The sequence below is a fragment of the Tachysurus vachellii genome, chromosome 21, assembly GCF_030014155.1.
Source record: "Tachysurus vachellii isolate PV-2020 chromosome 21, HZAU_Pvac_v1, whole genome shotgun sequence".
In the NCBI taxonomy this organism is placed as follows: Eukaryota; Metazoa; Chordata; class Actinopteri; order Siluriformes; family Bagridae; genus Tachysurus; species Tachysurus vachellii.
Window position 1 is genome coordinate 7,420,492 of NC_083480.1, and position 24,612 is coordinate 7,445,103.

At 38.8% G+C, this 24,612-nt stretch overlaps 2 protein-coding genes and 1 long non-coding RNA gene across 3 annotated transcripts; 2 read left to right on the forward strand and 1 right to left on the reverse strand.

Annotated features, from left to right (window-relative positions):
- Positions 1–9,802: 9,802 nt before the first annotated feature.
- Positions 9,803–19,805, forward strand: rad21b (RAD21 cohesin complex component b). The gene is made up of 14 exons (XM_060857236.1): positions 9,803–9,891; positions 11,389–11,560; positions 12,048–12,177; positions 12,282–12,381; positions 12,594–12,700; positions 13,839–14,048; positions 14,144–14,269; positions 14,352–14,483; positions 15,015–15,238; positions 15,596–15,746; positions 16,157–16,302; positions 16,732–16,893; positions 17,026–17,109; positions 18,302–19,805. The coding sequence occupies exons 2-14, from the start codon at positions 11,417–11,419 to the stop codon at positions 18,491–18,493; spliced, it is 1,908 nt and encodes a 635-aa protein (XP_060713219.1). The 5' UTR covers positions 9,803–9,891; positions 11,389–11,416; the 3' UTR covers positions 18,494–19,805.
- On the reverse strand, positions 12,613–16,161 carry LOC132837523 (uncharacterized). The gene is made up of 3 exons (XR_009647542.1): positions 15,974–16,161; positions 15,577–15,724; positions 12,613–13,181 (listed from the first exon to the last, which is right to left on the reverse strand). It is a non-coding gene; the product is annotated as an uncharacterized LOC132837523 (long non-coding RNA).
- Positions 19,806–21,243: 1,438 nt separating the features above from the next.
- On the forward strand, positions 21,244–23,803 carry lrrc14b (leucine rich repeat containing 14B). Its single transcript, XM_060857180.1, has 3 exons — positions 21,244–22,148; positions 22,911–23,270; positions 23,350–23,803. The coding sequence occupies exons 1-3, from the start codon at positions 21,244–21,246 to the stop codon at positions 23,663–23,665; spliced, it is 1,581 nt and encodes a 526-aa protein (XP_060713163.1). The 3' UTR covers positions 23,666–23,803.
- The last annotated feature ends 809 nt before the right edge of the window (positions 23,804–24,612 follow it).

Genomic DNA, 24,612 nt, shown 5'->3' on the forward strand with positions numbered 1-24,612 from the left:
TACGAGTTCTGACAGTGCAATTTCTGACCGGATTTTTAAGTTTTGATAAAATAGCAAATAAAATAGCGATTTCCGACTTACGATTTCCAACTTACGACTTACGACGGCCGACTTACGACTTCCGACGTCCGAGTTCTGACACAGTTTACAATTTTCTGACTTTGGATGTTTGTTTTCATAAAATAGCAAATAAAATAGCGACTTCCGACTTCCGAGTTCTGACTTCCGAGTTCCCACTTCCGAGTTCCCACTTACATACCTACGAGTTTCGAGATATGGCAGGTCTTTCCCGAATTCCCAGTTTTAAGTTGAGTTATACTTACAAATTCCAACATAACTTTCAGGCCACGACTTCTGACGGCCGACTTCCGACTTCCGACAGCCGACTTACGACTTCCGACGGCCGACTTCCGACTTACGATTTCCGACTTACGACTTCCGAGTTCTGACAGTTTACAATTTCTGACTTTGGATTTTTAAGTTTTGATAAAATAGAAAATAGCGACTTCCGAGTTCTGAGTTCCCACTTCTGAGTTCCGACTTACGACTTACGATCACAGTTTGCAATTTCTGACCGGATTTTTAAGTTTTGATAAAATAGCAAATAAAATAGTGATTTCCGACTTACGATTTCCGACTTACGATTTCCGACTTACGATTTCCGACTTACAACTTCCGAGTTCTGACACAGTTTACAATTTCTGACTTTGGATGTTTGTTTTCATAAAATAGCAAATAAAATAGCGATTTCCGACTTCCGAGTTCCCACTTACATACCTACAAGTTTCGAGTTATGGAGGGTATCCCAACTACCGTTTTAAATTGAGTTCATTCATTCATCTTCTACCGCTTATCCGAACTATCTCGGGTCACGGGGAGCCTGTGCCTATCTCAGGCGTCATCGGGCATCAAGGCAGGATACACCCTGGACGGAGTGCCAACCCATCGCAGGGCACACACACTCATTCACTCACACAATCACACACTAGGGACAATTTTTCCAGAGATGCCAATCAACCTACCATGCATGTCTTTGGACCGGGGGAGGAAACCGGAGTACCCGGAGGAAACCCCCGAGGCACGGGGAGAACCCTGGAGGTGTGAGGCGAACGTGCTAACCACTAAGCCACCGTGCCCCTTTAAATTGAGTTATACTTACAAATTCCAACATAACTTTCAGGCCACGACTTCCGACGGCCGACTTCCGACTTCCGACGGCCGACTTCCGACGGCCGACTTCCGACATCCGACGGCCGACTTACGACGGCCGACTTACGACTTCCGACGGCCGACATCCGACTTCCGACGGCCGACTTACGACTTCCGACGGCCGACTTACGACTTACGACTTCTGACACAGTCTTCTACAATTTCTGACTTTGGATGTTTGTTTTCATAAAATAGCAAATAAAATAGCAACTTCCGACTTCCGAGTTATGACTTACGATTTCCGACTTCCGAGTTACGATCACAGTTTGCAATTTCTGACCGGATTTTTAAGTTTTGATAAAATAGGAAATAGCGACTTCCGAGTTCCGAATTTCGAGTTCCCACTTCTGAGTTCCGACTTACGATCACAGTTTGCAATTTCTGACCGGATTTTTAAGTTTTGATAAAATAGCAAATAAAATAGTGATTTCCGACTTACGATTTCCGACTTCCGAGTTCTGACACAGTTTACAATTTCTGACTTTGGATGTTTATTTTCATAAAATAGCAAATAAAATAGCGACTTCCGACTTCCGAGTTCCCATTTACATACCTACAAGTTTCGAGTTATGGCGGGTCTTTCCCAACTTCCCAGTTTTAAGTTGAGTTATACTTATAAATTCCAACATAATTTTTAGGCCACGACTTACGACTTCCGATTTACAACTTCCGACTTCCGACTTCCGACGGCCGATTTCCGACTTACGATTTCCGACTACCGACAGCCGACTTACGACTTCCGAGTTCTGACACAGTTTACGATTTCTGTCTTTGGATTTTTAAGTTTTGATAAAATAGAAAATAGTGACTTCCGAGTTCCGAGTTCCGAGTTCCCACTTCTGATTTCCGAAACTTACGACTTATATACCTACAAGTTTCGAGTTATTGCGGGTCTTTCCCAACTTCCCAGTTTTAAGTTGAGTTATTCTTACAAACTCCAACATAATTTTCAGGCCCCGACTTACGACTTACGACGGCCGACTTACGACTTACGACTTCCGACTTACGATTTCCGACTTACGACTTACGACTTCCGACTTACGATTTCCGACGGCCGACTTACGACTTCTGACACAGTTTACAATTTCTGACTTTGGATGTTTGTTTTCATAAAATAGCAAATAAAATAACTTCCAACTTCAGAGTTATGACTTCTGAGTTCCCACTTCCGAGTTCCGACTTACGACTTCCGAGTTACGACTTTAGATTTCCCACGGCCGACTTGCGACTTCCGACTTACGATTTCCGACGGCCGACTTATGACTTCCGAGTTCTGACACAGTTTACAATTTCTGACTGGATGTTTGTTTTCATAAAATAGCAAATAAAATAACAACTTCCAACTTCAGAGTTATGACTTCTGAGTTCCCACTTCCGAGTTACGAGTTCCGAGTTCCGAGTTACGACTTCCGAGTTCCGACAGAGTTTGCAATTTCTGACCGGATTTTTGTTTTGATAAAATAGTGATTTCCGACACTTCCGACTTACGACTTCCGAGTTCCGACGGCCGACTTACAACTTACGACGTCCGAGTTCTGACACAGTTTACAATTTCTGACTGGATGTTTGTTTTCAAAAAATAGTAAATAAAATAGCGACTTCCGAGTAACGACTTCCGAGTTCCCATTTACGACTTACCACTTACGACGGCCGACTTACGACGGCCGACTTACGACTTACGACTTACGACGGCCGACTTACGACTTACGACTTACGACTTCCGAGTTCCGACTTACGACTTACGAGTTCCGAGTTCCGACTTACGACTTCCGAGTTCCGACACAGTTTGCAATTTCTGACCGGATTTTTGTTTTGATAAAATAGTGATTTCCGACACTTCCGACTTACGACTTCCGACTTCCGAGTTACGACTTACGACTTACAATGTCCGGGTTCTGACACAGTTTACAATTTCTGACTTTGGATGTTTGTTTTCATAAAATAGCAAAATAAAATAGCGACTTCCGAGTAACGACTTCCGAGTTCCCATTTACGACTTACCACTTACGACGGCCGACTTCCGACTTACGATTTCCGACGGCCGACTTCCGACTTACGATTTCCGACTTACGACTTCCGAGTTACGACTTACGACTTACAATGTCCGGGTTCTGACACAGTTTACAATTTCTGACTTTGGATGTTTGTTTTCATAAAATAGCAAAATAAAATAGCGACTTCCGAGTAACGACTTCCGAGTTCCCATTTACGACTTACCACTTACGACGGCCGACTTCCGACTTACGATTTCCGACGGCCGACTTCCGACTTACGATTTCCGACTTACGACTTCCGAGTTACGACTTACGACTTACAATGTCCGGGTTCTGACACAGTTTACAATTTCTGACTTTGGATGTTTGTTTTCATAAAATAGCAAAATAAAATAGCGACTTCCGAGTAACGACTTCCGAGTTCCCATTTACGACTTACCACTTACGACGGCCGACTTCCGACTTACGATTTCCGACGGCCGACTTCCGACTTACGATTTCCGACTTACGGCTTACGACGGCCGACTTACGACTTACGACTTCCGTGTTCTGACACAGTTTACAATTTCTGACTTTAGATGTTTGTTTTCATAAAATAGCAAATAAAATAACTTCAACTTCAGAGTTATGACTTCTGAGTTCCCACTTCCGAGTTACGACTTCCGAGTTCCGACTTACGACTTCCGAGTTACGACTTCCGAGTTCCGACACAGTTTGCAATTTCTGACCGGATTTTTAAGTTTTGATAAAATAGTGATTTCCGACACTTCCGAGTTACGACTTCCGATTTACAGTTTACAATTTCTGACTTTGGATGTTTGTTTTCATAAAATAGCAAATAAAATAGCGACTTAGGAGTTCCGAGTTATGACTTCCGAGTTCCCACTTCCGAGTTACGACTTACGACTTACGACTTCCAAGTTCTGACACAGTTTGCAATTTCTGACCGGATTTTTAAGTTTTGATAAGATAGCAAATAAAATAGTGATTTCCGACTTACGACTTCCAAGTTCCCACTTACATACCTACGAGTTTCGAGTTATGGTGGGTCTTTCCCGACTTCCCAGTTTTAAGTTCCGAGTTATACTTACAAATTCCGGCCGACTTCCGACTTCCGAGTTACGAGTTCTAACAGTTCTGACTTCGGATTTTTAAATTTAAAAATTTAATAAAAATTTTAAATAAAATAATAGTAATAGCATTTAAGTACGTAAGTGCCTAATAGCTATTAAGTAGCAAGTAGTAATGAATGCAGTGTATACAGCATTTATACTATTTTTCTCAACAAATAACACAAATTTTGCAATTATTTATTCAATACAATTCATATAAAATCTCACAATAAAGATTAAAATCTCACAATACAAAGTGTACAAGTGTACGCTTCACTCATATTCATAGCTCAACACAGAATTGAGATAAAAGACTTTCAAGCTTTCTCTCTGCCTCTGCCTTTCTCAAACTCTTGAGCTCAAATTCAATACTCTCACCAATAACAATAACCAATAACATGCTATTTGAATGCCTGGGTGTGCAACACTGCTGCTTCTCCACCACCGCAGAGCATCCCATGAATCCTCTGTTTTTAGCACACAAAGGTTTTGGCTTTTGTATGTGGTTTGAGGAAGGCGGCTTGTGTCTGTCATGTCCGCTAGCGGATAGCTGTATATCACCAACATCGGTCAGAAAGCCTCCTCCAGCCCATTTATAAGTTCCACAGTGAATAATTCCTGGAGAAGGAAATACAAGAAAATAAAATGAGACCACTTTGACTGAAAAAAGACTGGTAAGGAAATTTTTGCATGAATGGCATCAAATAACGAATATGAACAATTATGAATTTGCAATTATGCTGCATTTAAACTCGTGTGGTATCAAATTTTTAGTTTTTTTGTTTTTAGTTTTTTTTATTAACTCCTTTGTGTTTGACTTTGTTCATATTCAAGACCCTCACTTTCACCAATAACGCTATGAAATAGTTTGGATTAAAATAAAGAGATGGGAGGCATCTTGTCTTTTGCGGGAACTGAACAAAAATTGCATGAGAAATTAGCAAGCAGAAAACTATATAGGGCTGCCTGATCCCAAAATTCACTGCCGACCATATCTCATGCTGCTGCTTTTTTGTTTAAAAAGAAAATGTTGAGGTAAACAACAAAACAATCATAGACATAAAAACAACACTAAATTTTAACTTTACATTTCACGTTGTTTAATATCAAATAATAAATTGCAACATAAATCATCACTCATCAGTAAGTGGATTTTCCAAAGGATACAGTAACTGTTCTGGTCTTCTCAGCACCGTTCCAAGGGAAGTGCGCACAGAACATGTGTGTATTAATCCATCTCTCCCCAGGAAAACATCTTCAATCTTTCCCATCTTCCATGTCTGTCGTGGCTCTGCCACAAGAACGACATTTAGCACCTCTGCTGTAGTGTTTACACAATGGTGAGCAGACCTTAAATTCATCAAGTAGTCCCTTTGGCCAACAAGTCCAAAATTCATTCAACAGCCTCTGACTGTATTTCCATCTCTTTGTCAAGGTTTCTCAATTCTGAACAGCTGGCTGAGGGTTAGATGCAATGGTCTTGGTGGTAGTGATGTTACCAACCAGAAAATGAGCAGGAGTCAATGGCTGAGGTTCATCCAATTCATCGTGAATGGGGGTCTTGAATTTAGCACAGCCTCTACTTCAGTTAAGATCGTGGTTAGCTCTTCAAAATTTAATGAGGCTTTACCCAAGAGTCTCTTAAGGCATGACTTTGTTCACAAGACATTCCCAGAAACCTCCCCACCAGGCAGCTCGCTCGACTATGTACTTCCAGGTTATTCCCTTTTCAGCAAAGAAGATTCTGAGACCAGGCTCTTTGATTGAATTCTAAAGCTCCTGATCTGTTCGTTTGAAGGTCTTCGCATTATCTGAGTTGTCTGACATTATATGACCTTGCAGAGTCCCCTCCTTACTCTTTAGTGCCAAAAGGTGTACTTTTGGTGTACTCTGTACTTTGACTTGAGACGCGTTCCAAATATATGGCCCTAGTGACAGCACAGGTGAAAAGTGCTATGTACACTTGTGGTGAGTGTTCCTTTTTTTTACCCCCTTTCACTGCTCCTTTTTTCCCCTGTCCCCGGTTCGTAATGTGGGAGACCGTAAAAGGGACCTCGGCCTTTTTTTCCAAGCGGATCAAGGCCTCGGCTCCGTGACGACAAGGCAGTCCATGAGTGGTCCAGCAAAATCCACACCAGCTATTTCAAATGGAGGAGACTCTGTCCCTCAGTAAGGGTGCGGTGGCCTGCTGGACTGGCTTAGCCTTAAACCTCTTGCAGACGGGACACCTTCCGACTATCTGCTTAACAAGCTTTAGAATCCAAAATCTGTCTCTGACTTGCATGAGTCTCTTATACCTGAGTGCAAAACCTTTTCATGACAGATTCAAATTAACAGTTCACAATACCGGTGTTTGGCAGCTAGTATCCATGGGTACTGCTCTCTAAAGGTGAGATCAGATCCCACCCTAATCAGGCTTTGCTCATCAAGGAATGGTTTGAGTTCTTTGATTTTTGAGTCTTTATGCACATTCTGTCCTTCACTAAGCAAATTCATCTCTCTTTCAGCATCTCCTCTTGAGTCATTCTGACCCAACACCATTCAGCTGTCATTAACTCTTCAGCAGAAAGCTCTCCATGCGCCTTCACACTTGAGCATGTATTGGTGAGGAATCTCTTTACCCACGCGGTTATTCTAAGTTTGCTGTATTTGCGTAGGTCAAGCAGCATCTCTATTTTGTCTGTGCTGCTAAACTGCACTGCTAGTTGGAATTTAGATCTCAGTTCTGCATTTACCTCTTCTTCTGGAAGCTGCTGATACTACGGAGTTCACTGACTGGAGAAAATCAGGTCCATTCCACCACAAGTGATTATCAATCAAATTGTCTACAGATTGTCCGCTTGTTGGCAGATCTGTTGGATTATGTTTTCCATGGCAGTGTGACCATATGTGGATTATGTTTTCCATGGCAGTTTAGTGAGGCTCTGAATCTCAGTCATTCGATTTGCCACAAACAGCTTCCATTTTTGCGCCGAACTGCGGATCCAGCTCAAGACTATCATTGCGTTTGTCCACTTTCTCCGATTTTAAGAGCTTTTGATAGGCTTATCAAGGCTCCCATTAGCTCCAGTTGAGGAAGTGTCATTTTCTTTAGAGGCGCCCATAGTCTTTGAGGCTACCATAGTCGAAATCATTTCTGCAGTCTCACTCCTGCCTTGTAGATGGTACTGCCCAGTAGATTCAGAGACGCACAACATTGCATTGAAAGTGTTGGGATTAATATGGAAGCAAGACCATGATGACTTTGTGTTCAACTTGCAGCAAGTGCAATCTGCAATCTTTCAATCTGGTCGTTCATCCATCTCACTCTTAGGTCAGAGGAGTTGGTTGTCCATTTTCGCAGCTCCATCCCTGCAGCAGCTAAGATGGCGTTTGTTTGTGCTGTTATGGAACATGCTTTGTTTACATCCTGTTGCAATGAGGTCATCCACATATAGTGACTCTCCACATATACTGGGACAGTTCCTGGCTGTTCAAATCTGTCACTAAGCAATGTAATTGCAGTGTCATAATTACTATCACTCAATGTAAGGCCTGCCACTGCTGCAACTTTAGTTAAGTACATGGTACTTCAAGTAGGTGAACTTTTCTCTCTTGCACATCATTTAAGTGAATGGCAGTCTCATATTGGTTCCAAAATTCTTGCCAAGCACTTATTTCTCCGTCAAATTTGTCAATTACCAACTATGGTAATTTAACTGACTGCCTATTACTGACTGCACTTATGTCACTTTGATGAGCAGTTGAATCTCTGCTGCGTTGAATCAGTCTTTTCCACAACACAATACGGTCTTGATATTCCTGCGCCATATCAACGAACTCGTCCTCGAGTTCGTCTGTCGGCGTTGCCTCCTCTATTCCCTTGTCCAGTTCTGATAAGCTTTCCTCTCTCGTACTCAACAATGACAACAGTTCACGCAATTTCTCACAATCCGTGTCGTCCTTGTTGACCTCCTCTTCTATACAACTTAAAAGCTTTGTAGTGGAAGCTCTAATCATTCCGCACTTCCGTCTCATTCGCTCGTAGCGTTCGGCCATTACCACTAACTCACTCACTCACTGGCAGCCATGAGCTAACTCCAAACTTCTTATGAAAGTTTGTTAATAAAGTCCAAACTCCTGGGTTTCGGCACGATGAAATAGTTTGGATTAAAATAAAGAGAAGGAAGGCATCTCGTCTTTTGCGGGAACTTTTACTGAACAAAAATTGCATAAGATCCATATAAGCCAACTGTTCTGCTTAGCAAGCAGAAAACAAATGAACGATATATAGAGCGCGTGGCTGCCTGATCCCAGCATTCATCGCCGACCATCTCTCACGCTGCTGCTCATGGGAAATGTAGTTTGTTTAAAAAGAAAATGTTGAGGTAACAAAAACAATCATAGAACAACACATAAAACAACACTAAAGTTTAACTTTACATTTAGCATTGTTTAATATCAATACTACTGATACTGACAAATAATAAATTGCAACACGCTGGCACGCTGGCAGCAAAAAATACATATTTTCTAAAGTAACATTATATATTACTTGAAGTTATTCTAGCAAATCAAGGCAAGCCATATCTACCTGCTGTTTTTAGTGAAAGCCATGTAGGCCAGGGTGGATTGATTTGCACCATGTCAAAACTGATTTGTCACCATCTTCTTAACTTATTTGTTCCACAACCACCCAAAACCTAATTTGCAAAAGAACCATCTTCAAAGCTGAATTGCACCATTTCCAAACTGATTTTTTTGTTTATATTAAATCTAGCGTTTAAGTACTTTCTTAAGCACAAATAGTCATACAAATAGTTCAATAGTTTACATGCATATTTTGTTGTCCAGGGTTCTAAGTTGATCTGTGACAGCACTTTCTAAGCTTATTTGGACACATTCAGGAACTGCTGGAGCAAACACTTCCACAGTAGGTAGTTTGCTAAGTTTACTTACTTGGCAAACAAAAAAAACATGAACACTTCAAACCTCAATTTCAACTTTAACTTTCTGGTTTCTGTGGTAGAAATTTAAGTTATAATAAGCCTAAGGTAAATTCATTTTGTTTCAGTAGATTGTGGCAATTATGCCATAACAGTATATAACAGTATTGTTAAAGAAAATATTGATTTTAATATTGATTGGTAAGAATATAAACCATGTATATCAATATCTCCAATATTTGAATCTCAAAATTAGCTGTGAACTAAATCCAATTAAGCCGTTTACTAATTATAATAAAGGTTATGCTTATTATGACATCTACTGAGATCAATTTCAGCTGATTTCTGAGTATTAAAACCCGCCAATGAATCTGGGATAGGATTGTTTCCTGAACTGTACTATGTTCTGTCCACTGTGGATGCAATGGAGACGGTTCACGCGCGATGAAAGGGGGCGTTTGGGGGATGAACGCGGCGCCATTTTGTTTGTTTTAGAGAAACTCTAGCGTTATCATAGGAGGAGGAGGAGGAGGAGGAGGAGAGAAAGAGAGAGCGAGAGAGAGAGAGAGAGAGAGAGAGCGAGAGAGAGAGAGAGAGGAAACCCTGGGTACCGTGGCCAAATAAGGAAAGCTACGATAGGAGCGTTTCTTTGTAAGTAACGTTGCGTAATCACAATCAGCCGTGGCAGCATGTAGTATGTAGTAATTACCCACTGGTGCTTGCTTTATACGCTAACTAACTAAAAATATGCGTTGTTTTCCCTTTAACACCTAGCAGTCGAAGTCGGCTAACGGGCCGAAACGCTAGATTCGCTGTTCGGTATTTTAATTCTCATGTATAATATTAGTAATATGGTTTCCACACAGCACTCGCTTTTCTGCAGAGTAAACTGAAGCTAAATATATCTGCGATGTAAACTAAATGGCTAAATCTGTGGAGTTAGTGTGCAGACCGACACCGACATTGTGTTATACGAGTTTTCTGCACATATAACATTACTAACACGCTAAAGCCAATGAGTCTGACAACGAATGTTAGCTGCAGTCATCATCATACGCAGCAGTCTGCCCAGTCTGTCCAGTGTGTCCAGTGTGTCAGTCTGTCCAATGTGTCAGTCTGTCCAGTGTGTCAGTCTGTCCAATGTGTCCGTCAGTGTGGTCAGTGTGTCCGTGCTGAGCTTGACAAGTGACACAGACAGGCGCGTGCATTACTAACTTTGTGAGGACCTTCAACACACACACAGACACACACACACACACATATATAATATACATGTATATTATATATATATATATATATATATATATATATATATATATATATATATATATATATATATAAAACATTGTTTTTTATAAAACCTGCAGGTAAAGTGGTTTGACCAGTGTACCTGCAGGTAGACTGGTCAAAACGCCGAACGCACAAACGCTAATATTGTTTTAATGTGGATTAATAGATACTAATAAAAGATTTGTGCCCACATATGTCTTCACTTCACTTCACTTATAAGACATGTTTCACATGTATAACCATTAAAATGCTGGGTCTATGGCTAATTTGATGTCAATTCAAAAAAACTATGTAGGAATGAATTCAGATTCATTTTATAATTCTCGATATTATATGATGGTTTACGTTTTTTATAAAATTCAGATATTAAATATTTAAATCTAATAAGCACTCTTCTGTGACAGAGTTAGTGATAAAGAACATCTATGTTACAGCACTATAGTTAATTTGTTCAATATTATGGCAATTGGAGTTATAAGTTAGACTAGCAAATCAAGGTAGCTGTTGTCAGTGAAAGTGAATGTGACGTGACATACGGCTAAGTATGGTGACCCATACTCAGAATTTGTTCTCCGCGTTCCCATCCAAAGTGCACACACACACCAGTGAACACACACACCGTGAACACACACCCGGAGCAGTGGGCAGACATTTATGAAGTGGCCAGAGTAGGCACCATGTCTAAACTAAACAACATATCGCCCCATCAGTTTATATATATATATATATATATATATGTATATATATATATATATATATATATATATATACATATATATATATATTTGCAATTTTTAGCAATTTGCAATTTTTGTTACATACATAACCATAAAAGTCTCGCAACATTTTTACCTGCAGATTTGGTGTCCCAGAAGGTGCTGGGACAATGTTTTACGCTCACTTTGTCCTTAGCAAACGTGGGCCGCTGGCCAAAATTTGGCTGGCGGCCCACTGGGACAAGAAGCTGACCAAGGCACATGTGTTTGAGTGCAACCTGGAGAGTAGCGTGGAGAGCATCATCTCACCAAAGGTAATGTTGAAATTATTACAGTTTATTCAATTATTACAGTATTATATTGTATTATATTAATTATTTGCAGTAAATCAGGCATATATAGATACACACGTATATATACGTGTGTGTGTGTATATATATATATATATATATATATATATATACATATATATATATATATACACGTATATATATATATACGTGTATATATATATACGTGTATATATATACACGTGTATATATATATACGTATATATATATATACACGTATATATATATACGTGTATATATATATACACGTATATATATATACACGTATATATATATACACGTATATATATATACACATATATATATATATATATATATATATATATATATATATATATATATATATATACACACACACACATACACGTGTATATATATATATATATACACACACACACAAATCTAGATATATTCTATGCAATACATAGTTAATAATACTTTTTTGGGCTAGGTGAAAATGGCCCTGCGCACATCTGGTCACTTACTCCTGGGTGTTGTGAGGATCTACCACAGAAAAGCCAAGTATTTGCTTGCTGACTGCAATGAAGCTTTTATCAAGATCAAAATGGCTTTTCGTCCAGGTAAATTATTCTAATAAATAGCCCAAAGATCTGACTAAAAATGCAACATATGCTCACACTTTTCTGGCATACAGGTTGTTTACATGTGACTCTGTCTGATATAGGTGTAGTAGATCTGCCTGAGGAGAATCGTGAAGCTGCCTATAATGCCATCACTTTACCTGAGGAGTTCCATGACTTTGACCAACCGCTTCCAGACCTTGAGTGAGCATGTTTTCAGTTCACTAGTACAAGTACACCTCAGTTGTATTTTTTAATGTTGTATTTCTAAGTGTTATACACAATTAAATTTACTTATTCCATAAATGTTATAAAATATTATTGTAAAATATTATTATATAAAAAATATTAACATAAAATATTATTGTATTACTGTTACTATTGTAACAGTTATGCACTTGATCTGTTTTGATCAGTGATATAGATGTTGCCCAGCAGTTTACCCTGAATCAGTCTCGTGTAGAGGAAATCACCATGCGCGAGGAGGTGGGCAACCTGAATTTACTGCAAGAAAATGACTTTGGTAAGACTGTCTTCTTATCTGCCTTGTTTAGCAAGTCTGAATCCAGAACTATCCATGTCCTGGTCAAGTTTCCCATAAAATAGCATTAAATACATGTTTCTCAGTGTCAAACAGAGGAGGACCCTTAAATGTAGCATCCTTAGCAAGGAGTTAGCAAGCTTTGTGATGAGCATGAGTAGCAGTGTCCAGTAAACCAGTGCAACCAGTAAATTTGCAGTATAAAGCAAACATACACTTGCTTGCTTATAAATCCAAACATTTCTGCAAATTGTGTTTAAATCAGTTCAGGTGTTATCATTTTAAGCAGTTAACATATAAACTACGTTATATATCCAGTCCAGTGTGTCCGTCAGTGTGGTAGTGTGTCCAATGTGGTCAGTGTGTCCGTGCTGAGCTTGACAATTGACACAGACAGGGTTCTTGTGTTAATTCTTTTTTCTTTCTCCCCAGTAGGGTTTTCTTGTTAGCAATGTTGGCAGTTCTGAAAAAGAATCCAATTAATCACAAGACAAAGCAAGAACTTTCAGAGCACCCAAATGAAGCCAAGTAAGGCTAACATAAATCTTAGTGAAAATGGAGAGATATTTGAGGGCAAGATATTTTATCTTGTAAGAAGACATTAATGAGGCCTACAATGATGCGTTGACTGTAAGCATAAACATTCACTGAGCATTTTATTAGGTACCTGTGCACCTACTCATTCATGCAGCTACCTATTAAGCTCCACATAGGGTAGAATGCATAAAATCACACAAATACAGGCCTGAAGCTTTGGGTCCCAGCAACCATCAGAATGAAATCAAAGAATTTGGCACCAACAGCATGACCCAACCTGTCTACAGTCCAGGCTGGTTGAGGTGCTGTGATGGTGTGGGGAAATGTTTTCTTGGCATGCTTTGAACCAATTAATCAATATGTACTTAAAAGCCACAACCTATTTGAGTATTGTCACTGACATTGTGTCCAGAAATTGGCAGAACCTGCTCATTTTAATACAGTATCCCTTCTATGGTAGCAACATATTTATAGGGTCAAAGATGACATAACAGCCTAACAGTCTGTTTTTAAAATTTATATACAAATACATCTCACAGATCAAAATAACCTGAACCCTGAGACTGCAATTTTAAATCCTCAGCTGATTTTGGGATGGATGATCGAGAGATGATGCGTGAGGAGAGTGCATTTGAGGTGGACATCATCCATGGAGCTTCTGCCTCTAACCTGCTTCTGGAACCAGAGTCTACCAGCAGTCAGATGACAGATAAATCCAACCACCTGGAGTATGATCAGTATAAAGATGACTTTGGAGATAACCCAATGGAGAGCAGTGAGGGAGGCATGCTAGGTAAGTGTTAGCTGTTATTATATTTATGTAATATTTATATAATATTTACTTATATAGTAATTGGTCTGTTATGCAGCTTCTTTTTGTTCTTTCAGTGGACAAGCTCCTCAGTAATGAGGATGGGGGTGGTATTTTTGATGACCCACCAGCCATTACTGAAAGTGTCATGATGCCACAGGATCATGGCGGAGATGATGACGATGATTTTGACAACCTGTCCCGTAAGAGATATGAAATGTATTTGTGAGGTTAAGGTGTTCTGGTGTAGGGAATAACTGAGATTGTTTGTGGATGTGTGAACAGCAGCAGGAGGTCCAGACAGTCCAGACTCTGGGCCTGTGGAGCAGCTTCCCACAATGACAGACCAGACAGAGCAGACCACACTGGTGCACAATGATGAGGAGACCTTTGCTCTTGAGCCTATTGACATCACAGGTGAAATGATAAACTATAGATTATCATTTCTAAAACCAAGACTCCAAGCATTAAGCAACACAATCAGCGCAACCAGTTTTTCACCATTCAAACAGTAGCAGATCAAGTAGCTACTTGATATACTTGATCTGACATGGAAAAATTGGCGTTCAAAACAGGCCTTAAAGGATTTAAAATCAGTATTTACATGTATATCTTTCATATTCTTCATTCTAATTTCCAACCCAAAATGTGCATGTTCAGCAGGGGTCGCTCACAAGCATCGTTCATTCTGAACAAAATGACAGACTAAAAGTATTGACACACAGCTTATTTTATCAAACAGTGAAAACAGGTGTCTGTGTGATTATTATGATTTAAAAAATTCAACATGTTATCAGCCCTGGGACTACTCGTTAGTAATTCTGAATATTTCACCTTTTCATTACTCAAATGAAAAAATAATCTTACATTTCTAACACTTTTACTAACAAGGTTCATCTCACAATTCTGTCCCTTATTTATATATATATATATATATATCTATCTCAGTCAAGGAGACCAAAGCTAAGAGGAAAAGGAAGCTGATTGTGGACAGTGTGAAGGAACTGGACAGTAAGACCATCCGGGCTCAGCTGAGTGACTACTCAGACATTGTCACCACTCTGGACCTGGCTCCCCCTACTAAGAAGCTGATGATGTGGAAGGAGACAGGAGGGGTGGAGAAGCTCTTCTCCCTGCCTGCTCAGCCACTGTGGAATAGCAGGCTCCTTAAGGTCAGGAGGACAAAGTGAAAACCACTAGGGTTGTTAAAGCTAATTCATTTATAATAAAAATGGGAAAGTTTCTCTTACAGGAAGTCTAATGGTGTATTTCCATTAATTTGTCCTATATGGAAATGTAGTGTGAATGTAGCCCTTCTCATTTATTCTCAATGCAGTTAATCCTACAAAATTAATAGCACAAATAATAGCACAGATTCACATTCATATCTGTGTTTTACATGCTACAGAAAACACAGTTTACTGAGATCCTCTTATGGAGTAAGCATTTGTGGTAAATTTTCAGTAAATTGTCTTTTCTGTAGCAACCTTTAATGTTGAATCTGAATTACCTGTGTTTTATTGCTCTAGATGTTCACACGGTGCCTGACTCCACTCGTGCCAGAGGAGCTAAGGAAGAGAAGGAAGGGTGGAGAGGCTGACAGTCTGGATGAGTTTCTCAAAGACCTGGAGAACCCAGAGGTGCCAAGAGAGGAGGCTCTGTCACAAAGAGACATAATAGGTAAAACCAATTGTATTTCAGACACAGAAGAGTATACAGATTAAGGATGAAGCTGAGAATGTAGGGTTAGGAGTAGGTCCAAAATATCACACCACAATATTTTTCATACTGTATTATTATATCTTATAATTATTAACTTTTTAAAGTTTTCTCCTTCCACTTGGTAGCTGTAGCTAGAGGAGAGATAGCTAAAGGGTGGGAATTTACTTTACTTAAAGGCTGGTTACTTGATGTATAATGTGTGCATGTGATGAAGCAGCAGCATTGTGAGCAGAACTGTTCACAAGTGTCCTCTATGTACATCTGACAGTCTTGCATCAGCCACCTTGCATTTGGCTACAAAAAAGCAAATATAATTAATCATTAAATTTATCTTCATTGTATTTGACTTTGTGCATGTGTGACTTCAGATCAGACCATCCTCGAGGAGCCCAATGTGTTGCAGGCCTCTGCCATGGAGGGCAGTCGGACCACTCTGGATGAGTCAGTCATGCCTCCTCCCTCCAACCACCGAGGCCAGAAGCGCAAGGTTCAAGACACAGAGCCTGCTCTGCCTGTGAGTGTCCTTGCTTTCAGAATCCATTGTAGCTGCCTTTTAAATATCACTCACAAAATATCACACATTAATTTTGTTCTGCTCAAATGTTCAGTCTAGTTGCCAGGTAGGGATGTGGTAGCTCAGTGGTTAAAGATTTGGACTATTGATCGGAAGGTCATGATATCGAATCCCGAATATCGAGTCCACCAAGCTGCCACTGCTGGGCCCCTTAGTTGTATAAATTGAAATAAAAATGTACTGGATTGTCTGCTTGAAATGTAAATGTAAGCTATGATTCAGTTAATTTAATTTTCAGATGGGAACTGATAAAAATTAATTTTTACTTATAGTCATGTAGATGGATGAGTCAGGGTTTAATGGTTAGCAGTGGCTAACAGTGTAGGCTGATCCCTAAATTGTTCTGTATGTGTGTCTGTCTGTTTATAGATGCTGGAGGATGACCGTTCTTCTATTGTGTCCACACGGCTCAACGTGCAGCAAGTTGAGCTCCCTCCAGAAGAACCTGCTAACATTTCCCAGCTCATCCCTGAATTAGACCTACTTGGAGAGAAGAACAAAGACAAAAAGGATGATGATGAAGAAGAAGAGGTGAGTGTTATTGGGTAATGCTGAGAAACTTAATTAATTAATGCTATTTTAGAATTATATGTTGTTCTTCTGGTAGTTTTGCAGTTTTTATTCTGCAACATTGAATGGAAGAGTTGTTGCCCTTTCTATTAGGAAGAGGAGGGCCAAGGTGGAGACCTGGATCAGGAGGAGAGAAGATGGAATAAGAGGACACAGCAGATGCTACATGGCCTGCAGGTAAGGGGGTAAAGGGGATGTTGTGATTCCGTGTCTGTCAGATGACACAAAGTTTTATGGCGTTACCTGAAAATCGAGGGACTTTCGCAGACAAATTAGTATCATGTTAGGTTGTATTCTGTAGTACAGAATTCACATTGTGAATTAGTGCAGTGTTATACATCATGTACATACATCATAGATACATCTCTACCCAATTCTAGCAGTTTAGGTAATTCAAATAATTATTGGTTAAACAGTATACTGATTGTGGAATAAAAAAAATTTCTCTGCTGAATGCAATGAGGAGAATGTTTGTAGCGTGCACCAATGAGGTTAAACTAAATACGTAATTAATCGCTGTTTCCTAAAAAAAAATATGGAAGTTAGCAAAACAGTGCTAGTTTGGTATATTAATTTATCAGAGAAATATGATATGCAGGTATGAAGCCAAACCAGATTCTACAGAACATTGTAATCCACACAAAACCAAATTTAGGGATGTACTCCTAAATCTCAAGTAAACAGAAAGTCAATCCAAAGTGAGATGGCTAACGGTTGTAGTCCTTTTGTTGAGGATGAGGATTCTGTATAATTACCATCAATGGTATGATGATTAACTAAAGTTTTTACGTGTGTTAATTTTAGTTAATCATCATACCATTGATGGTAATTATACAATTGTACTATTATACAATGATGTCATAATAGTTCAGGATAAAAACTTTTTTTTTCATTACTTTTACTACAACAATTATTTTCCATTATATTTATTTTGTCCATGTCATGCAGCCGTTGTGCAGGTGTGATACCAGATCAATCCAGACGATGGCGCTGTTGGATAATTTAATTCGTTAAATAGGAAACGTTACCTAATGAAACCTAATTATAACCTAATGAAATTCTGTAGGAGTCATGGATTACATTTACTTTATTTCAATTCAGACTATTTTGATCAAAATTTAGACATGGTTAAAATGACCATGAGAATGAAACACAATTTTGAATTTTGAAACACAATCACCAAACACAATTTGTCTTTGTCACCCAGTGTTTTTGATGTTACCTTATTCCTTCTAATTAATCAGAGTCTATTTAGTTAGGTCAAGTGGTTTAACTCGCAAGGGCACACTTTCAAAACTAGTTTATTTTTCTTCATTTCAATATAAGTATCCCTCATAACAAAATGATCCCTCGTGCTCTGTCTGTATAGAGGGTGCTCGCCAAAACAGGAGCAGAATCAATCAGTCTGCTAGACCTTTGCAAGAGCAACAACAGGAAGCAGGCAGCAGCCAAGTTCTACAGTTTCCTAGTGCTGAAAAAGCAGCAAGCGGTGGAGCTGACACAGGCTGAGCCTTACAGTGACATCATTGCCACTCCTGGTCCCAGATTTCACATCATATAATCTACAACACAACAGTCAATTGACACTGGCAGATATTTTTATTTTATTTTTTTTTTTATTATTGTAAATGACCTGTTACATCTACCTTTCTGTTTATTAACGTAGATGATGGGTTTTTATGTAACTTATAAGGTTTTGGATTTTTTTGGTTTAATGTAGAATCATGCTGCAAGTGCAGAGCAAAAGTATAGTTTATGGATTTTAGCATTTATATTAAAGCTGATGCTCATTTATTTTTAAGGTGGTTTCAGCGTCTTCCCTTAATTAATAATATTTTGTCAGCTAATTTCTAATTTAAATTCGTGAATGGATTAATTCCACACATTTTGCATGTTTCATATGGAATGTTACCTGATATATAATGGTATGTTTTCCTTGTACCACTAATTTCACCTTTATATAAAGGTAACAAGTGCTTGAACACCAAAATAATAACATTAACTGACTACATACTGAAAAAAAATTGTGTTTCTAGTGTGGAAACATGCCTAATCTTAATGCCCATGTTTTTGTATGGGTTTAAAAAGAGAAAAAGTTCAGATTGCCCTGGTGCTCAAAGAGCATGAATGTTCTGAACATGTAAAGAAAGTGCAGCTTCAATTTGTCATGTAGACAAAGCTGAAATGAGACTGATAGTTATTAACTGTGATATATAATAGATTAAATAATATATTGATATTGCGCCATTTGTTTTAAACGTTTTTTCATCCATTGTGCAAGCATCTGTTGTTGTCATCTGTTGCAAGTATGAAGTGTTACAGAAATGGCAACTATTCAATTTTGTATTTATCTTCTGTGATAATTATGTCCTGTTACAGTACAGCTTTTATTCAAACGCCTTTTATTTAGGCGTATTTACTAGTAAGTTTCCATTCTGCTTGTCTATATGGAAACTGTTGAAAATACCACAGTATTACAGTCACACTTTGTTATTGATATTGTTGCCTGTAGCCTGTTATCTAACATGTTATGTAACATGTGTTATCTAATTTTTGTAATAAAATGTTGGGAAAAAATGTAAACATTTAAATGCCATCATAAAGCTTACTTAGGAACAGTTGAAAACGTACTGTTATAGCATTTTGTACAATTGTGTGCTTCCAAGTTTGTAAATTCGTTCAAGAACCACATAAACAAACATTGTGTGTACTTATTCCATATATTGTGTGTTGTTCTGTTAAGAAAAAAATAACTTATTAAAAAAATGATTTGCAAATTTTCTTTTACTTTAAGGTATTGTTATTGAAAAAAATATATTTACTGTTTAATTTAATTTCTTTTTTGAGGAAAAGCTATTCTACTGGCTGTTCGAATTCACATTTCTGTAATCATAGAATTGTTTTGAATTGTTGAATAAATGATAATCTGCTTTGGCCCGGAACTTAGAAACGTTTTTAATTTCAGCTTCTTCTGTGATTGACACCCCTTCTAGTTCCTTCACATTCTTTGCTTTTCCAGCATCATCTACATATTTAATTCTTTTCCAACAGTGACTATATGATGTTGAGATCCAACTTTTTTATACTGAGAACAACTGTCACCTTTAAACAAAAGGTGCAAACACTTATTAATACATGGTACATTATGATAAATAATCATTTACACCAAAAATTTTGAACGAATATTTGTACCTTTTAGACTGTTGTAACTGCTCAAGAGACAAATAAGGAAGAACTGACCTAAAACATAAAAAAGTAGTTCATCAGCCAGGTAAAAACACATAAGAATCAAGAGGATGTGAACTTTTAAACTGCGTTGTATTATTTTGTCTTTCGGACTATATGTAAATATCTTTTATTTGAAATAGCTTATTCAGGGCAGAACTAGGAAAAAACTAAATGTGTTACAAATTTGTAGGTTAGGTAAAAAGGATGTAATTTATAGTAAGATTACTTGTTAGTTGTATAACCCTTTTTGGAACAATGTGAAAATAATCATGATCAAAATAATCAGTATGTTCACAATTGTTTAGAATTGACAATTTCTATAGACAAATTACTACTTAAACTGCAGGTGATGTTGAAAATAACTGAATGCTCAGAGGTCTATAATTTATGAAAATCCAATCTACAGTATGGAAAGGCACAACTGCATAGAGTCTGATGTTCTATGTATGTTTAATGTCAACTAGAATGACTTAAATGATCCATTTTTAAGGTTACAGAAATTTCTCTGTAAATGCCGCATCACAATGCGAAAAGCCTGTAATTGCAATAGTACTTTATATGTAAGAATACATCAGAATTTTTGATCAAACCCAGTGCTATGATTGTATGAGAAATCTCTGATACTATGGGTGGATTTTCTGCATTGTTTAAAACTTTATCAAATTTCTTGAATATTGATAATACTGGCAGCATTATTCTTTGCTTCATTATTAATCTTGCATTACAAGATATTTTCTCGTATGTATATCAACTTACATATTGAAATATCAAATAATTTAGGCAAAGAGAATCAGAATTGTTATTTGTTTACCATCCTGTAGAAAAGCTCCTGCAGTGCAAGTCAGTTTCATATAGAACTATTGCCTCTGAGTCATGTTGTGCCTGAGGCCATGAGACAGCTGCTGCTAAAAATACATTTCTCTCAACTACCACCTCCTCACTCTCTCTGACACAATCACACAACTCGACACATCTCATGCTTGTACACATGCTGGAACGACGAAAGGTGGAGAAAAACACTCTTGGTAGTCTTTCCACAAGGCTGACACGTTTCAGAACAACCAAAGAGTTGCTAAAAACAGCATGAAAAGCTTAAAATTCTTAGCAGCAGAGGGTTTTGTTCGAAGTGGCCCATGTGCTATAAGGAATCTTGGTTGCTTGTCTTATAATCTATACCCAATGCTGTTTAAGGCCAGCTACCTGCTGGAAGAGGCAGATGTGCTCCATAACTTGGTCAAGACGTGGCCTCTCGCTGAGCTTAATCTACGGAGGTTATTGGAAAAAACTCCAGACTGCCAGACAGATCTCACTTCGCGCACTTGCAGCCTCTGTCTCAAAGCCTTGATGAAGGGTCTGAAGGACTATGTTCTTAATGAAACAACTACATACACCAAAGTTCTGAGGGTGGTGGATCTGACCGGGCTGCAGGATATCGAGCACCAGACCTGTCCATGCAGAAGCTCGCTGGGCCGCTGGGCTCGCACAGAACTGCTCACACGCATGTGCTACGAGACGATGGTGGCCATGCAGGCAGATCAGGCAGCAGCATCAGCCTGGAAGGTGGAGGTGGATGTCCGGCTCAACGCCTTTGTAACAGGACGAAGCTATGAAATGGTGACTCAGGCTCTTCTCTTGCTCAGCCACTGCCCGTTAAAGCTGCGCTGTGTGGGTTTGCGTGTGGACTCACTTCCTCTGAAGAACCTCTTCTATTTGCTGCGCCTGGTCAACACTGAAGGCCTGTACAAGTTGGAGGTTGTGCATAATGTTCATCTGGAGGCTCCACACCTGGAGGTGATGCTGTCACAGCTTCATTTTCCTCACCTGCGCTCGCTCACATTACCAGCACAGGCACTGGATGTGCGCAGACTGACTCGGGGTAATGAGGACCTACTCACAGTGCTGGGAGAGCTGATGAGCAAGATGAGCGAGTTGAGAGAGCTCTACATGGGCTTCTCGACCCTTACAGGACAACTGAGACGACTGCTGAGGTAAGAATATAATGTGTAAATTATCACTGCCTCACATCTCCCGGCTCCCCAGTTTAATCCTGTAGGGTTTTCTCTGGTGTACTTATTTTTGTATCGGAGAATATGACAATTTAGACAAAGAATAAACGTTTCAATAGTCATTTTTTCATACTTTGCTATTTGTCTATGCCTACTGTAATTTGAGTCATGTAGAATGCTTGTGATCTTAAGAGCATTTTAATTTACCATTTGATCTTCTGTCAAAATGTGACCGCTTTCAGTAAATTCAAACATTAAGCATATAATTCCCCCACTCTCCTCTTAATCTATTCAATACAGGTTATAAAGGTTAACCCAGATATTATATCATACATAAATAATAAAAGTTGTAATAAAGGCACAATCATTATGCAGAACAAGAGTTATTTGCTTCGCCTGTTAATTAGAATGCAGACAGCTGATCCATGCTGAAACTAAATTATGACTCTGGTATCCGAGTAAAATCTCTCATAATAATGGACTAAACAATACAGAGGGAAGAAGCAACACAAAATAATTAAATCTACGACAGAGGTTTGCAAAATGTGACTGCAGTAAAATGAAGATTAAGCTTATCTAATACATGTTGTAAAGTGAAGGTCATGCTCTGGGGAGGTTGAATAACATGACTGTCTTCTTCATTCTATTCTTATAAACTGCACCCATACAAATTCTTGATCAGTTATTTTGGACTTGTTATTGTGTTGTAATGTTATCCAAGTGACCTATCTGTATTGTCCCTAGTCCTTTGAACACTCCACTGCAGTGTATAGAGCTGGCTAACTGTTGCCTCAGCACTGTGGACATGGCTTACCTGGCGAACAGCCTGCACAGTGAGTTTCTAGTAAAACTGGATCTTAGTGGCCACGTGGTGGCTGATCTGTTCCCCAACACCTTCCGCAAACTGCTGCATCACTGCTCTGCTACTCTCAAGAGTCTGTGTTTGGAGGAGTGTGGCATGTCAGATGAGAACCTGGAACTCCTCATTCATGCGCTGAGACCATGCAATGCCATACAAGAGCTTAAGATTCTGGGGAACCCACTGAGCATCGCAGCCCTGCACCAACTCTTTACAATGCTGGCACAAGGCTATCCAGCTCTGAGGTAAGGATTATCTCAGACTTCTAAACATGATGAAGTAGGTGTAGATTGGTTTGTTTAATCTAATATATATCTCTGCTAGGTATATAGAGCTGCCAGTACCTCGTGACTGCTACTCTGATAATGTAACCTACCCACTGGACGATTCCACACTGCTGAGTTATGATAGAGAGAAGTTCCACCAAGCCAGAAGCGAACTGGTGGCCATTCTTGGACAAGCTGGAAAAGGACATGTTGAAGTATGCACACCGCTGCACGGTGTCTATGATCCCGACATCCGTGAGACAAGCAACGAGCTAGGGGTTTCTATGGTGCGCTCTTTTAACACAGTCATAGGGAACTTTATACACACTGTGGCGAGCGTGACTGAACGGAGAGAAAATAGTCTAAATGAGTGAGATCACAAAACAGAGGTTTATTGTCCTATTCAAAACATGGGAAAAGACTACAGTGCCAGAAGGAGGAAAAAAAACACCTAAGAAAAGTTAGGAAAAAGTAAATTACTTAATATATACAGTTGTTCTCAAATGTTTGCATACCCTGAAAGCAATTGTTAAACATTCCCATTTATTTGGAAAATATAACTGATATGATGAAATGATTTTTTGTTTATTTAAGGATGCTTCATTTCTTCATTATCACATACTGGTTTGACTCCTTTTTAAAATCTAATGATAACTGAAATTACCTAAACAACCCTTATCAAAGGTTTACATATCTTTGAATGTTTGGCCACATTAGAAACACAGGTTAAAATGGCAAAATATTTGGTTTAAATGGCTATTAAAGGAAAGTTTCCACACCTGTGAGTCATTGTAATTGTAATTTGTGACCAAGCAAAATAGACAGTGAGACTCTCAGCTCATGAGAAAAAGTTGATGGCAGGATGAATGCAGCATGTTATAAGAAAAGACTGGCAGACAATTTGCATTCTACAACACAAACACTGAACATGGGACACACTTGGATGTTCCAACATGACATGATCCAAACACAAGGCAAGGTCGACCCTCCGATGGCTACAGCAGAAAAAGGTGAATGTTCTGGAGTAACCATCACAGTCTCCTGACCTCAATATCATTGAGCCACTTTGGGAAGATCTCCGATGTGCAAGACAACCAAAAAATTTGCAGGAATTGGAAGCATTTTGACAGCTATACCACCTGGGAGAATTAAGGACCTCATGCACAATTATTACAAAAGAGTGCATGCCATCATTGATGCTAAAGGGGGCAATACACAATATTAAGGACTAAAAGGTATGCAAAGTTTTGAACAGGGATTATTTCATTTTCTTTTTTGTTGTTTTGTTTGATGATTGTTCCATTCTGTTATGCCTTACATA

What these genes read in the sequence shown, in the direction of transcription:
- rad21b (XM_060857236.1), top strand. Translation starts at nt 11,417, where the DNA reads ATGTTTTACGCTCACTTTGTCCTTAGCAAACGTGGGCCGCTGGCCAAA. An exon ending in CAAAATGGCTTTTCGTCCAG is followed by an intron (nt 12,178 to 12,281) that starts GTAAATTATTCT and finishes TGTCTGATATAG; the next exon opens with GTGTAGTAGATCTGCCTGAG. An exon ending in TGATTTTGACAACCTGTCCC is followed by an intron (nt 14,270 to 14,351) that starts GTAAGAGATATG and finishes ATGTGTGAACAG; the next exon opens with CAGCAGGAGGTCCAGACAGT.
- lrrc14b (XM_060857180.1), top strand. Translation starts at nt 21,244, where the DNA reads ATGAAAAGCTTAAAATTCTTAGCAGCAGAGGGTTTTGTTCGAAGTGGC. An exon ending in CAACTGAGACGACTGCTGAG is followed by an intron (nt 22,149 to 22,910) that starts GTAAGAATATAA and finishes TATTGTCCCTAG; the next exon opens with TCCTTTGAACACTCCACTGC. An exon ending in CAAGGCTATCCAGCTCTGAG is followed by an intron (nt 23,271 to 23,349) that starts GTAAGGATTATC and finishes TATCTCTGCTAG; the next exon opens with GTATATAGAGCTGCCAGTAC.